At 40.6% G+C, this 14,889-nt stretch overlaps 1 protein-coding gene across 1 annotated transcript in view; it reads left to right on the top strand.

The window, feature by feature from the left end:
- The first annotated feature begins 279 nt into the window (after window positions 1-279).
- The window catches only part of FBXL2 (F-box and leucine rich repeat protein 2), a 56,570-nt gene continuing 41,960 nt past the window's right edge, over window positions 280-14,889 (top strand). Inside the window, exons 1-2 of the mRNA XM_052793926.1 lie at window positions 280-415; window positions 14,664-14,725. Of these exons, the coding sequence (XP_052649886.1) occupies window positions 413-415; window positions 14,664-14,725 (65 nt within the window). The 5' untranslated portion in view covers window positions 280-412. The remainder of the gene's footprint in view (window positions 416-14,663; window positions 14,726-14,889) is intronic.

The raw sequence follows: 14,889 nt of genomic DNA, 5'->3' as shown, positions 1-14,889 counted from the left end.
ACTCTATGAGAGCCGCGGGAGGTGCCGAGCCAGGGCGACAGCCCTCCCTCACCGAGCTGACGGGCTCGGGACCCGCCAGGCCGGCCTGCCCGAGCTCGACTCCCCTTCCCGCCGCTGGCAGCCCCTGCAGATCAACGTACTCTCCCACCCCGGCCGCCATGTCACCGCCCGTGCCCCCCGCGCCCCTCAGGGTGCCACCTGAGGCGGGAGGGAGGGGCCGGCAGCTGAGAGGGCGGGGCGGGGCGGCCCGGCCTCACCGCGCAGGGGCGGTGCCGGTCACGTGGGCCGGCGGCGGCCCTGTCCCGCCCTAAGCTCCGGCGGCGGCGGCGGCGCGCGCGCAGGCGTTGCACCTGGCGCCCTCTTCGGGGCTCCTCGTCGCCAGGACAACCGGCCTCGCCGCGGCGCCTGTGCCATGGTGAGCCTCCGGCCCGGCCCGGCCCGGCTCGGCCCGCTGCCGCCGCCGCCCGGTGTTAGGGGGCTGGTCCGGCTGCTCGGGGCCCAGGGCGGGGAGCGGCGGCGAGGCGAGGCGGGGCGGGCAGGCAGGTGTCGGGGCGGGCGGTGGCGGCGCCGCCGCCGCGGGGAGCGAGTGCTGGTCGGGCCGTCTGGAGCGGCCGCGGGGCCGGGCGGCGGGCGGGCCGGCGCCTCAGCCCTGAGGGGAGGGTGGCGGCCGAGGCAGGCGTAGCGTCTGCGCTTGGCGGGCGGGGGTATGCAGGGTATGGGCGTGCGTGCACCGTGGCGGTGCGGATGGGGTGCTGGGCGTGCGGGGATGCGTCTGCGGGGCGGGGGCGACACGGACACGACTGTGGCGGGCTGTGCCGTCCCCCGCTGTAATGGTGGGGAAGAGAGAGTGTGTCTGTCTGTCTGTCCGTCCATCCGGAGCAGGTGGGGCGCGGCGGGGTTGCGTTGTCCCTCCATATAGCATGGGCGGGGAGAGGATATGCCTGCGTGTCTGTGGGTGAGGTGTGACGGGTGTCCTGCCTCCCTGGATAACGCCGGAGCAGCCATGGTTGGAGCCTGCCCGTGTGTAGAGGGGGTCAGGTGTGGCGGGGGTGTGTAACACAGGGGAGGTGATGTGTGTATATATATATGTGTGTGTAAAGCGGCTGGGGTGTGGTAGAGGTGTGTCGTCCCCCTGTAGAAAGTAAGGAGGAAGCTCATACGTGTGTCGGTGCACAGAGGGGACGTGGGGTATTACGGTGTGGACGCGTGGGGTGCTGTGCTATATGCTTATGCATGTGCAATAAGCCAGGGTGTGGCCGGGAGGGGTGTGTGTATAGCAGATGTATGGTAGGATGTGAGCATAATGTTACACATCTGCGTCAGTGTGTGTGTGTATCTGCTATGATTTGGGCTTCGGTTATGTGTGTATTTGGGTTGTAGCAGAGATGTGACATTGTGTGCAGGGACATGACATGGCATTGTATGTATGTAGTTGTGTCTGTATACTGCTCGCTGGTATGGGCTTGTGTCTGTGTGTGTATATATAGTGAATATTGGGTGTGGCATAATATGTGGATATTTTTATAGGCATGTATGCTATGGGTGTGGCAAGGATTATCTGTACCTTTATATGTATGTAGCAGATACAGGGTATGGTATTTTGTGTGTATAGAGTGACAGCTGCTTATACGTGCAAGTACGCATAGCTGTGATGGTTTAACGTGTACGCACAGATGCATTTAGGATAGATTTGTGGTATGTGTGTGGTGGGCATGAGGTTTGTTGCGTCTCTGTGTAGAGATGGTGTGTCATGGAGCATGTGCGTGTGTGGAGGGTGCAGGAAAGGAGGAAGAGTGCTTGAGGTTTGCTCTGTGGGGAGAGTACGTGGGGATGTGATAAAGTACGTGTATGCAGCGAGTGGCAGGGGAGAGGTGCATCATGATGTTTGTGAAAGGAACGTGACAAGGCGTGTAAGGCGGAGTGAGTAGGGACAGGCACAGCATGTTTGGCAATGGTATTGGATCCCCGTTTTCAGTTACAACTTAAGTGTCTGATGCCTTATTGCTTTGTAGTGATAGCTTTATACAGGAAGAAGGCATGGTTGCTAGCGCTTCACGTGTGGGGAAATTCACCGTGTTTTAAGGCAGAAAACCGCTTTATGTGTGTATTTATGTGTGTGAAATGATAGTAGGTTTCCTGTAGCGAGTTCTGGGGAGGGGGAGGGAGCTCAGCCTCACAAAGGGGAGGAGCATATCCCTGTGGTGGTGTAACTTTTCTTCCTTTGCATGAAGGCTTGTTTGTACTCCTTCTCTTTCTTCTCCTGCACTTTGCCTTCCGTTCCTTCCCAATTCTAGCCTATATGTTTTGAACCTAAGCAAAACAAACTTGAAAACTAAAATGCGAAGTGGAGTAAAAATGCGGATAGACCGTGTGGGATTGCAGTATGCTTCTATGTAGAATCATGTTGGATTAGGTTCGCAAACGTTTTAGGATGTATCTCTTGCTACAAGGAGGAGTAAACATCAGTGAATGAGGCTGTGGGTGGTGTAGTATTGGTGAAGTGATTATGATGCGACTTAATGACATGTCCTACTTCACATTAGTATTCCGTCACACATCTTACTCCACATCAGAGAAGATACAGTATCTTAAAAGTCAATTGAATAATATGGATTTATCTCATGTTCTGAACTTAGGAAAAATTACAGACTGAAAAACAATGAACAAAATATTTATAAACCATTTCACAATATAAGTAAATATTTTCCATTTACCAAACTTTAGGTATGGAGTTTTCCTTCATGGTCCATTTTGACATTCCTGAGTAGATACCTTTAGCAGTCTAAACTCAGCAGACATAGAATCTGCAAAGAAGCACTGAATTGTTGCTGTAACTGCACAGGTAAAATCTCCGAAATTGTATCAGATAAGCCTTACTGCTGTGCAAATTCTTATATTGGGCAGCTCCCCTTAGTTGCATTTGACAGCTGATAAGAAAAGGATGAAATAGTGTCATTTTTTTATTCTTTTCATATTTTTCAGATATTTTATTCAATGAATGCTTGTACTTAGTCCTGTTTAGGTTGTTCTTTCCCTCTTAATTCTTCATAGCTGCATAGTTTAAAATTCAGGAAAGGTGAGGAAGGAATTAATTTTGACCAGTTAACACCAGACCTTTTAGAACAGGGAGTATCAGTGTTCCTACAAATCAGAAGGACCATTAGCTTATTGCTTGCTTATTTTGACAATAGACTGGATTATTTAGTCATCTTAGTTAAAGTTAGGCATGACGGGGGGCTAGTAGATGTGGAAAGTTTAAAGTAAAAGTCAGATTTTCACTAAAGCATGGCAACTGTTTTTAGGTTAGTGTAGAAAAGTAGTACTAATCTTGGCACTGTGACAATATTGATCTCAATGCCAGTAGAAGGCTACACATTAACAGTACTTCAGCTGTTTTGTCAATTAGAAATCAGAGTAACTGCACTAGTTTCATATAAATTGTGATCAACTTGTGTAATAGTTCTGGTAGTGTTTCTACTGAATCAGAAATACACATAAACAGGATATGTTAAGCAGAACAAAACCAGATGAAATTGTGAAACCAAAAAGTTCTCCCTCACAGTTCAGACAGTAGCCTCAAGCTAGTTTAGACAATAGCCACAACATTCACTTGCATTCTTTCTAATAACCTTTTTAGGAAGGTGATCCGTATACTTAATAGATTTCTTCATTATTTTTTTTTCTCTTTATGTTTGAGCACAATGCAAAAAATGTTAAGAATTTCTGATCATACTTGAGCTATGCATTTTGTGTGACTTGATTTGAATGTGATAGGGTTGGAATCCAGCTGTCTTCTGAGCTTTTACAAACCAGCTTTCCCACTTGAACTTAACACAGTCTAGGATATTCTAATTTTTTGTAAAGCTTCTGAGAAGGAAGACTATAAACACAGAGTAACTTCTAAATGGTGAAAGTCAGATTTGCATGCTTAAAAATGCAGGAAGTCTTTATCCACTGTTATAACAAAAAAAGGTACGCATAAGGCATTTAAAGAGTATAATGATGGCCTTAAAATTCACAGCATACTGGTATCTCCTCTGTCAATTCCATGCTTATTTTTCAGGATCAAGAAATTGTCTGTCTCTATAAAAGTTTAAACTAGTTGTTCTTGAGATTGAAGGTTTTTTTACTAATAGTTTATGAAGATCAAACTTTTCTCTGAGACTAATTTTTCAGAAAACGTACTGTGCTATGAATGTCTGAATATCTGTGTATGTAGTGTGATTCTACAACCCTGCATGAAACCAAATGGATTATTTTTGTGATGAGATTAATTTTAATTTGAATACAGTCCCTGTGAATGATGTTGTGGTGGAAGCTGCCTTAGATTCTATTTCAGTATGTCTGTGTAGAGTCTCAGAGTTACTTGAATGGTCAAAGGGTGTTTTGAACATAGGCTTTTGCAAATTGCATTTGAGTGTCTGATGCCTACGGAGGGATTTATTATTTACCTGGTCAAGAAAAAGGAAGCACAGAATCTGTAAGATGCATAAATTTTGCTGACTCCAATGACCTCCCTCCTATCCCCATCTGGTGTCGTGTCATGTCCCCCCCCAAAAAACCCTAAACCCCAAGCAAAACTACAGTATGAATTTAAGCGTTTAAATGGACTAAAATAATTTCTGTTGGGTACAGAGAGGTAATGGAAATGCAACAATAGCTGCATTGTTTAAAAGACAAGGGCACCTCAGTTGATAGAATCAACTACAGTCAATCTCTTGAGTGATTCCCTCTGGGTTATTATCTTTGCCTTGGAGGAACCACTGCACTTGTGCTAGAGGAGGACGGGAACTGGAACTGTGCCCTTTTCTGGGCTTGTGCATTTATGACTGTTTGGAACCACAAGCTGCTGCTGTGTAGCCCACAAGAAAGTACTTAAAATTTGGTATCAAGCTGCTCCCCTTAAAATATTGGCTATACTTCAGGGTATACTCTTCTTTTTCTATCCCAGTGTTTTCCTGTGTTCTCCTTTTGGCAGAAGAAATGGTAAACTCTGTTTTCGTTGGATTTGATTGCTGTTCAACTGGTTAATCAGTATGTTCTGTAAATTTAAATCAGTAAGGAGACAAGACATCATCAAATCTGCATAAATGTGAAACTCTACCAGTATGTCAAGCTTGTCTGTCTTCAGAGGTTGAAATTGAGGTCAGAGCTTCACAGAGGAAAGGCATTTCCATATCATGACTTGATGTTATATAGTAGTTATCTAAATATTAAGGGGCAAAATGTCTGAGTGTGCTTGTAGTTCTGAAAATGGTCTATAATCTACTTCTTAAGGAAAAGTATCAAGGTTATTTTATTTCTGCGGAAACTAAAGAACCATAAATTTTGGCAAATACTAACAATTAAGTGAGTGTCCAGTTTCTCGTCTAATTCTCAACTTCTTACCTTTCTTGGAACAGTTTGAAAAAGATGTTTTGGAAGTGCTACTATGATGCTGTTTCCTTTGAAGTCAGTTATAATTGCTGCTTGTAATCATGAAGAGGTACCTAATTTTGTCTCTTATAACTGAAAGCTTTTATTAATTATACACTATATATATGGCATGCGCAGCTGCGACATAGGTTTTGTGTCATTTTTTTTCTGGTTCATACTCTAGGGAGATTGCCTTGCAGAGAAGGTTTGCTCTTCATAATAAAGATTTCACACTGTCAGTACTAGGAAGAACATCCGTTCTGACATAGTGTTTACGATGCAGATCAAGCACTGCTTTGAAATGGCTTTGTAGAAGCTATAAAGTAATTTCTGTAATGATCTGTACCTTTTAAGTCTCAAATATATTTTTGAAGAGCAGTTATGTTGGGGGGGAAATATTAGTACTCAAAATTTTTGTTTCACAAGTGCTTTGAAAAAGGGATTCTGCTTCAACCATGCAGTCAGGACTTAAGCTGTAATTTCATTTACAGTTTGAGCTAAGTGTAGTAAGAGAAAGAATTGCCTTTCTGGATGTGGGATTGTGTGGCTGGGGGGAGGACTGTGTCAGTCAAAATTAGAATGGTGCAAACTCCTGGGGAAATGGACCTGCAGAAGAATCTCCATATGCACGCTCTGGGAGGATTTTAGGTCTCCATTGTCATGCCATCAGTGTGTTAGTTTGTATGCTAATACTGGAGACTGGGAATAAAACTTAGCCATATGTATGGCGGTAAAACCAACTATATGCAGAAGTGATGATTCAGAGGAGGAGTTTTGAAAGGTGTACTCCTAAGGGCTCTGATGAATCTGTTATGTGGATTAAATTTGGATAGCTGAGACTGAATGGCTATCTCTAACCAAATACTGCTGCATTAAAACAAACGGACACCAACTTTTCTCTCGGACTGATTTTTCAGAAACGAATCATGCTCTGAATGTCTGAGAATGTGTATTATATAGCATGATTCTACAAGACTGTGTGAAACCAAATGGATTATTTCTGTGATGAAACAAATTGTAATTTGAACACACAGTCCCTGTGAATGTTGTGATGTAAGCTGCCTTGGAATCTATACTAGTATTTCTGCTTAGAGTCTCAAAGTTACTTGGGTGGTCAAAGGAAAGTACCTTTCTCAGGTGTTTTGAATTTTGCAAATTGCATTTGAGTCTCTGCTTTATGCTTAAGGAGGGATTTGTTATTTACCTGGTCAAGAAAAAGAAAGCATAGAATCTGACTGTGATGGGCTACCATCAACAACTGCTTCGTCCATCTGATTTTAATTTTCTGCCTCAGGTCGGTTGATCTCCAAGCCTGTAAAGTCGATGATATGGGTTTCCCCATGTTCCACTTAGTGATTTGTAGATTTGACTGCTAATTGAATGCGTTGTTTTGTTTTTTAGGAATAATGTCTAAATACTTCATCATGTAATGTTTTTATTTGGAAGTGCATAATCTTAAAAGAGGAATAGTGGATAAATATCTGAAGGAGGAAATAGTCATTAATTTTTTTTTAAATGAAAACAAACTGAAGAAAAGATTTACCAATCAGTATATGACTAACAGATGATGAGGATAAAACTTTGTCGAACTTGTTTTTTCAGCTGTCTCTTTAGGTGTGTTTACAGAATATACAGGGATACAATTAACAGCTTTTTCCAAATTTCTTAGTGTTTAAACAGTAGTTGATGGATTTTTTTTTTTTTAAATTTTTTTTTTCCTGAGCTGAACCAGTATCTCATCATGAAAGATTAGGTAAGGTATAGTTTATTTTTCGACATGGTTCAGGTTTGTTTTGCCATCTCTGGTAGTGGTTAGAACAAGATGCTTTAAAAGACCAAGTGTGAACTAGGTGGATCATAACCTGAGTGGAGGATTAGTCTTCCATGTAGCTCCTATCTCAGAGTAACATGGGGGAAGCAGAACTTGCAAACCTTTTTTGCAAATAATACTGTAGTGCCTGTTTGATTGAACCTAATGTTTTCTGTCATGCACGCTACCAAACATCAGTTACATGATAGCAAGTATTGATAAAATGCTATCTTCCAGCTGAATTTTAGGCCTGCAAGTAATAAGGTCAACTGCTAATTCTGCAAACCATTGGATTTCCCCTTCGTAATTTTTAACAAGTTGAAGTAGGAACTATCACACTCAAGTCGGTCTGAAATGTTGAGATGGTACAGAAAAATTTATGCAACTTTGAGTTTGTTTTGTGCCTCTTTGGTTGGTGTCAGAATTTACAATGAATTAAATGTTTAAATAAATCTGTGTCACAGCACCTTAAATAACAGTGGTGGTAAGACAGCAGTATGCGAAAGTATGCTTAATATTTGGGGCTAGTTCAGGAGATTGCTGTCTCTCTGGTGACTTTGTAGGAGACGAGGTTAAGTCTTGCATTAAAGGAAGAGCAGCTCAGCTAACAGGTCAGGGTAACTTGTTAGGCCTTAATACCTTGGCTGCTTGCAGTAGTTAAGCCATTCTCTTGAAGAGGCTTGATTGGTGATTTCCAAATGTGTTGTTGGCAGTAGGTGACTACCCTTCTGAAAAATACACAGGAAAGGGTGATGTGAGCTATTTGGTCAACTGAGAATGAGCTGGTGTGCTCAAGGCAGCAGGCAAGGCAACCTCCGAGCACCTCCTGCTCCATGCGAAGAGGCAGTTGAGTTGGAATGGCCAAAGGCCTCGAGATAGACCTGTGTGGCTACAGACATCAGCTCTGAAGTTCACAAATGACCTTGATCTGTCACCCAGTGAGAACAGGGCCTTGCAGAGCCAGACTGATGCCCTCCAGTAAAATGTGAATGATGTGGTATGAATACCAGTGCTGACAAAACAAGAATGATGGCTCTTATGGAAGAAAACCAAGCAGCAAAGTGGGCAGTGTGGCCAGCTGCTTCTGCCTGGCAGGTTTTATTATTTTGGACAGCACTTACTCTGGGGAAACTTTAAAAGCAGTATGGCCCTTATAGGCAGCCCTAGGTCAGTGGAAAGCATTATGGAAAGACAGAGAGATGTTCTTAGGTGTATTTGATTAAGATGAGCCTTTACTGTTTAGGATGACCAACACAGTAAGAACAAAAGGTTTTCATATGAGATGTTAGTTGCTTTTGATCAGTCAGTTTGTCACAGTGCTAGAAGAGAAAAGATCCTGAGGAAAGACCAGTGTAAAAGATCCAGTGGGTATCTGGCAGCAAGGAGGAAGCTGTAAGCCTACTGAAGACAATGCCCTGGGAGAGGGTGTCCAAAGAAAAAAGAGGTTAGCAACCACAACAGACTAGGGTGGCTGGGATTTTAAAGTACGCAAAGTCAAAGCCTGAGATGGAGCACCACGAGCAGCTGGAGAATAGGAGTGAGAGTCTGGAGGGCCGATAGAGTCTGTGTTGCAATAAAAAACTTTGCCAGTTTGTCTCTGCTGTAGACGAGCTTGGTTCGAGACGGGATTGCCTTTCAAGGTTCGCTTTGATGTGTTGTAATTTTATTGATTATACAGAAAGCTTTACCATGGTTCTAATTTAACACCAATCCTGTGCCATCAGCAGTTGTGTCTTCGATATCACTTATTTCAGTTCTGTTGGCAAGGCGTATCCCTTTGCCTGTCTAACACTCCTTTTGTTGCCTAGATACGGTTACATTTTGCTACTTGCATGGTGTTAAATGATTCTGCCTGTCTGCCTGTCTAACGCATTAATTGTACGCTTCTGGAGGAAGCGCCAGCCAGCTAGTAGCAATTCTCTGACCATTAGAGAGCACTCTATAGTGTAATGTGAGATAACCTGAGATTTGTAGTAAAGGAAGATTGTCTTCCCTTCTTCTTCCTCTGTTTTTCAGCTGTATTTAAATAGAGAGCTTTTTAGGACGCCATTCATCACTTTAGTGTGCTCGTGAACTGCTCTGGGTAGCAAAGCTGATCTGCTGGCTTTCCTGCCACTATAGCAAGAGGCGATTTCAGTAGCATGGTGAAGGGGAAATTGCACAGGCAACAATTCAGTGTCTCTGCTGAGGAGACACGTGCAGCAAGCTGGTGGGTTTTGCGTTTGGTAACAAAAATCTGCACGTCGGGGCAACTGAATAAAACTTTAATTTTATTTTGTCAGGATTTTCCTTTAAAACATCTTGTTCTTACGATGCTTATTACTGCATAAATAATACTAAAAAATACTGCTCTTGCCAGTGAGAACCTGAAAGATAATGCTTTTTACATATGGCAATATTTACTATTTAACTAGGACATTTGCACTGTCAACCACAGGAGAAGGGAAATGTATGGATTTAGTTCTAAACTACTGTCTCCTTTGGTGGCAATGACCCAATGCTGGGTTTTATTCCTGACTTGATAAATAATTCAGCCTTGTTTTCAGTATGTATCTGTCTTCTCTTTTTGCTGATGTTCTTTGGGGTGTCTTAGACTACATCTTCCCTATTTCCCAAATCTACATTTACCCATAATTACTTGCTTCAGCACACTACTAAGCAAGCCTATTTTTGACAGTCTTGTTTTTTTAACAACTTTTTATTTGAAAAGTTGACAGGTTGAAAGTCCTTATCTCCTCTGATTTCAGTGGAAATCAGATACGTAAGTATCTCTGTGGAACTGAGCCATAATGGCTGAGCTGCTAACAAAACTGTTTCATCTGTAAAGAAAATAGTCCTCTTCCATAGAGGACTGAATGACAACCAAAATTGCATCATTAAAAAAAAAACTAAGGACTACAAACAAAATTAGTAGTATAACCTTATTTTGATCTTGAAATACTAGTTGAAGGGAATTTCTAAATATTTTAGATAAGTATGATAAACCAGAATGAATATTCCTTTGTTTCTTTGTAGAGAAAAATGAACTTTTTTGAGCATACTACAGTTCTTTGCCAGACTGGGTACAAAACCACAAATGCACAACTCGCATCAGAGAAGATTTCTTTGGCTCAGTAATTCTGGTGAAAACAGGAGAGCTTTATCACTAACTGTTAGACCAGAAGAAAGTAATATGTGGTGCTTTTAATGGTGGCAAGCTAACCGTGGTGTACCAAGAAGTTATATTCTAGGACTAGTGGCAATTAGTATGTTTAATAATATGGAAGGGGAAGCAAAATGGGGAGATAGTCTTTTTGCATTTGACAGATTTACACAGTGGATAATATTTTTAATCTCCTTATTGTGTAAATAAAGTAAGTGTAGTTGCTGAAGAAATTTAGTGTAAGCAAGTATCAGGTCACTTTTGAAGGAAATACTCCCTTTTTAGCTCATTATAACCAGTCTTTCAAAAGTACAGTGAAGATACCACCAAGAGAGGTCAGTGAAGGAATGTAAAAAATGGCTCAAGATTCAAGTGGTAAGCAACTAACAGTTTTCTTTCGTGGGTTTTGTTTTCTTTGTTCTCACAATTCCTTTAAGAATGTAGAGATTTTCTGTATCTCTTCTTATGTTTACAGGAAATTTAGGGCTGTTTTTAGAGTAACATTTATTCTATATGTTTGATCTCGCCTGTCCTTTTTCCTTGTGCACAGATTTGTCTGTTGTATTTTGGGGTTTTATACAGTTAAACCCACACTTTTCTGGAGTTTGAGATACCTTGTCTTTAACACAGTCAAACTTGCTACGAAATGCAAAAGCAAAGAAAGAAGAGATATTCTTTCTACATCCGTGGTATTCTTAACTGTTATTTTGTATTATTGCATACAGGTATTTTGAGGGCGTGTCGTTGTCAGCACTATCTGTAACTGAAGAAAAATAAATCATATTTGACAAGATTATTAGAATATTTTTTACAGTGATCAAACACTTCCTTGACATTGGTTTTGGTGTTGTTTTTATAAATAGAAATAAAAAACTAGAAGTTATGTGATAAAAATCAAGTAAAAAATAAAAAGAACGGCATTGTTTACTTCAGAGAGGTGATACATAAGTGTACCCACGGTATTTATTTCATTAATGGAAGTTTTAGATTATCAGGTAATGTTCAAAGAATAAGTATATTATCCTGTTTGCACCTTTTGTCTGTTCTCTCTGCTTGCCCACATTCAAAATCATGTTACAAGTGTTCATCTAGAAGATGACTACCCCGGTTATCCCATGGCTGTTCTTCATTTGGGTGAAAACTAGCATTGGAGAGCCTTTAAAGAAGTCCCTCTCATCTTCTGAGATGCAAATGCAGTATGACTCTAGAGGCTAATATACTTTTTTCAGAGTAAAAGAGTACTTTAAAGAGATGCTTTCATTTTTCTAAATATTCTTATGGAATAAGAATAATACTTTATGATAACTATAGCTAATGCATACAAGAACACTTAAAACTTAGCGTTTGAGGAAAACCAGCTTCGAATCTGTGGCCTCACCTGTGACTTGTGTAGCAGGCATGGTACTTTGTGTGGCTGGGCAAGTCACACACTTCTCATGTCCAGTAGTAAAAGCTGCATTTTTTTTTTTTTTTAAGTTTTAACTGGGATTCCTAAATGCAACCATATTGGTCTTATCTGCTGTCATGTATTCAAAATAGTTTGTCCATCCAATTTAAAAGTCTAAAGATATCTCACATAAACATATAGAGATTATACGTTCTTTTTCCCATCAGAGTTGCCAGTTTGGTTGTAGGTTTAGATTTTCAGCTTGGCCTCAGTAGAAAAATACTCGCTATTCCCAAAAATCTGTGCTATGATTTGTAGTGATTTGGCTTTTTAATGCAGGAGTTGACGAGTAGTTGAAAATACTCAAAAGTCTTGCATGCATTGTAGCTGTTTGTATTAAATAGTAACTTGCTCGTACCTTACTATCTTAAATGCTGCGTCACCTTCACACAGTGAGCATATATCCATGTTACTGTACATCTGGGAACCTGTGGCGTAAAGAAAAAACGGATAATAACAGCTTTTGTACTGGCAAAGTGATGGCACACATGTAAACTAGTAGCAGTCTGCAAAGTAGCTTTATTTAAAAATATATACTTACGCACGTAAGTGGGAAGTGTATGCTAGATGATGTAACTTTTGAGGAATTATCTGCAACTATAGAATAATTAGGTTAAAAGAGGATTTTTAGTGGTCTATGATACTGAATGTTCAGATTCTGGACGAGAATTAATGAGATCTAAGTTCACTTGTCTGTTTTACCGCAGACCTTGTGTGCTCTCACAGAGGTAACTTCCTTTTTTGCAATTTAATTTTTTTTTAACCTGTAATGCACAAGAATATTTTCCCACTTTGCTCTTTAGTTATCTTAAGTTCTAAGAGGATGGCATGTATGTCTCCTTTTTCTGAATGAGTGCTGCAATAAACACAATTAGGTCTGTTTTGACTGTTCTCCTAAAAAATTATCCCAATAGATACTATTTTTTTCAGCCTATAAGCTGCAAACTGTGAGTAGCATATAATATTAAAATGGCATACGTGCAGATAATTCATAAAGCTATGAATTGCCAAGCTCAGAAGCAGTGAACCAGTTCCAAAACCAGTGTTGATGTGTACAGTAAAGGCTGAAAATACCAACAGCAATGGGTATCGGATGTGAAGCAGAACCAGAGCAAACCTGAACCTGTGGTCAGCCATGTGGAACTGCTTAAAGCCAAGAATGTCTCTTTTCTGAAGGAACCAGTGTTGTCCTGTTGAAATATATGTGCATAGGTGTTTTACGCTTTGAAAGTCTGTAGTCACCAGTTGGTGAATAATTGTGGTGCTCCAGCTGCAGGAAAGGGAAGCTTGGTCCTATTGGAAGTTGACAGGTTTTTTTTGTTCTTAGATGTGCACAGAGGTGGTGGGTGAAGAAAGTGGCTTTTGCTGTTGTGTCAAAATGGAGAAACAATAGCGTGCAGTTAGACCTGAAATCAGCCTTGGATGTACTGGAAGAGAAAAAAAGGTTCTTTATGGCAGCCAGAAGGAAATTCAAGTTTTCTAATCTTAAAGTACTTCTTAGGGAGATAGTTTCAGAATTCTTGGATGTGTACTTTCTGCTGTGTCTGTTTTTTTATGAAGACAGAGCCAAGCTTATATTCAGCTTTTTTTTCATTCTTTGCTTGACCTTTTTTCAGAACCACCTCGTTGAGCTTCCTTTTTCTTCTTTCTTTTTTTTTTTTTTTTCTTTTAAAACCAAGAAGCAAAGCAGATAGTTACCAAGTATGTGATATGTGTTGATAGTAGGATGGACAAGGGGTAATATCCTGATGCTTGAGTCAGGAACAGCATATTCTTAGTGAAGGACAGGGGAAGGGTTTCTTCCAGTTGTTTTTCATGTTTCTGTTTTGTGTGGTTTTCATATTTACCTTTTAGCATTCAGAAAGCTCTCTGCTATTTTGGATCCCTCTTCCTAGCTTTTGTTTATGGTAATGTGGACAGCAAATGGGCTCCATAAAGGCCTTCTCTTTACAGGGGAAGTGATTGCTTGTGACTTTGACTTCTTCCAGTCTATGCCATGGTTCCTTAAATTCTGATTTACCCTTCTGGTTTGTGTGTTGCTGTGTTGCTCTGGCAAAATTTCTGAAACCTAAATATTTACAGCAAGTCGTAAGTCTGGTCAATATGTCCTTTGTTCAGTTTTTCTATTTAACTGTTGACTGATCCTTTTCTCCTTTTGCAGAAATGTTTTCCTATATAATCTTAGTATTGCCTGCTTTTTCCCTTGGGCATTTTCTTTCATTCTTTCCACTTTCTTTTTCTTAGGAGATGTGTTAGTAATATGAAGTTCTGGGCGAGAGGTATTTTCAGTTTTTCTTGTAGTGCTTCCCTTGCTTATATAGCAGTTGCTGTAATATCTGTGGCAGTAAATTCTTTAAGTCTTTAGATTATTATATTTTATCCATATTCACATACCCGGGCCAAAGTATTTACACTCTAGGCAGTGAAGGAAGGGACCTGAATATCTGGAAAGTGTCCAATTTCTGTTTTCTGTAACGGGACAATTTTAGGAGTGTGTAACTAGCGCATGTTTGTATGTGTCTTGCTATTGCTAGAAGTTTCACTACTGCCTAAAATACTTCTTTATGGGGTGTAAGTGTGGCTTCTGATTGCTTGTTTAACGATTATTAAGTTACTCCACAATTTTTTGTGCCGTTAAATCTTAGCACTAGAGAAGAGAGGTATGTGTGTGGGTGTGGCCCTGTTGTGTATATTGAAATAATGTTATAGTATTACCAACTAACATGTTGAAAACTTGACATCGACAGTAATTTAAAGGAATTAAGCACCTAAGTAGAAGGTGAAAAGACTCCTAAAAGCTGTTTTTCTTGTTGGTCTTTTTAAATTATGTTTTTTCTTTCTGTTTCTAGGTTTTTTCAAGTAATGATGAAGCCCTTATTAACAAAAAACTACCCAAAGAACTTCTGTTAAGGTAATTCTACATAATGTGTTAAGGAGTAAAAACCTGGGGATTGTACATTGGTTATGTGGCTTACAGGCTATCAAGCGCTATTCATTCTTAAATCTGTCTTGAAATAAATAGCAACATATCTGATTTAATTCTTGGAATTCTCGAACTTGTCTTTTGGTTAGTCT

The sequence above is a fragment of the Harpia harpyja genome, chromosome 1 (genome assembly GCF_026419915.1).
Source record: "Harpia harpyja isolate bHarHar1 chromosome 1, bHarHar1 primary haplotype, whole genome shotgun sequence".
In the NCBI taxonomy this organism is placed as follows: domain Eukaryota; kingdom Metazoa; phylum Chordata; class Aves; order Accipitriformes; family Accipitridae; genus Harpia; species Harpia harpyja.
The sequence above is the reverse complement of the archived record's forward strand: the minus strand, read 5'-3'. Positions and strand labels throughout refer to the sequence as shown.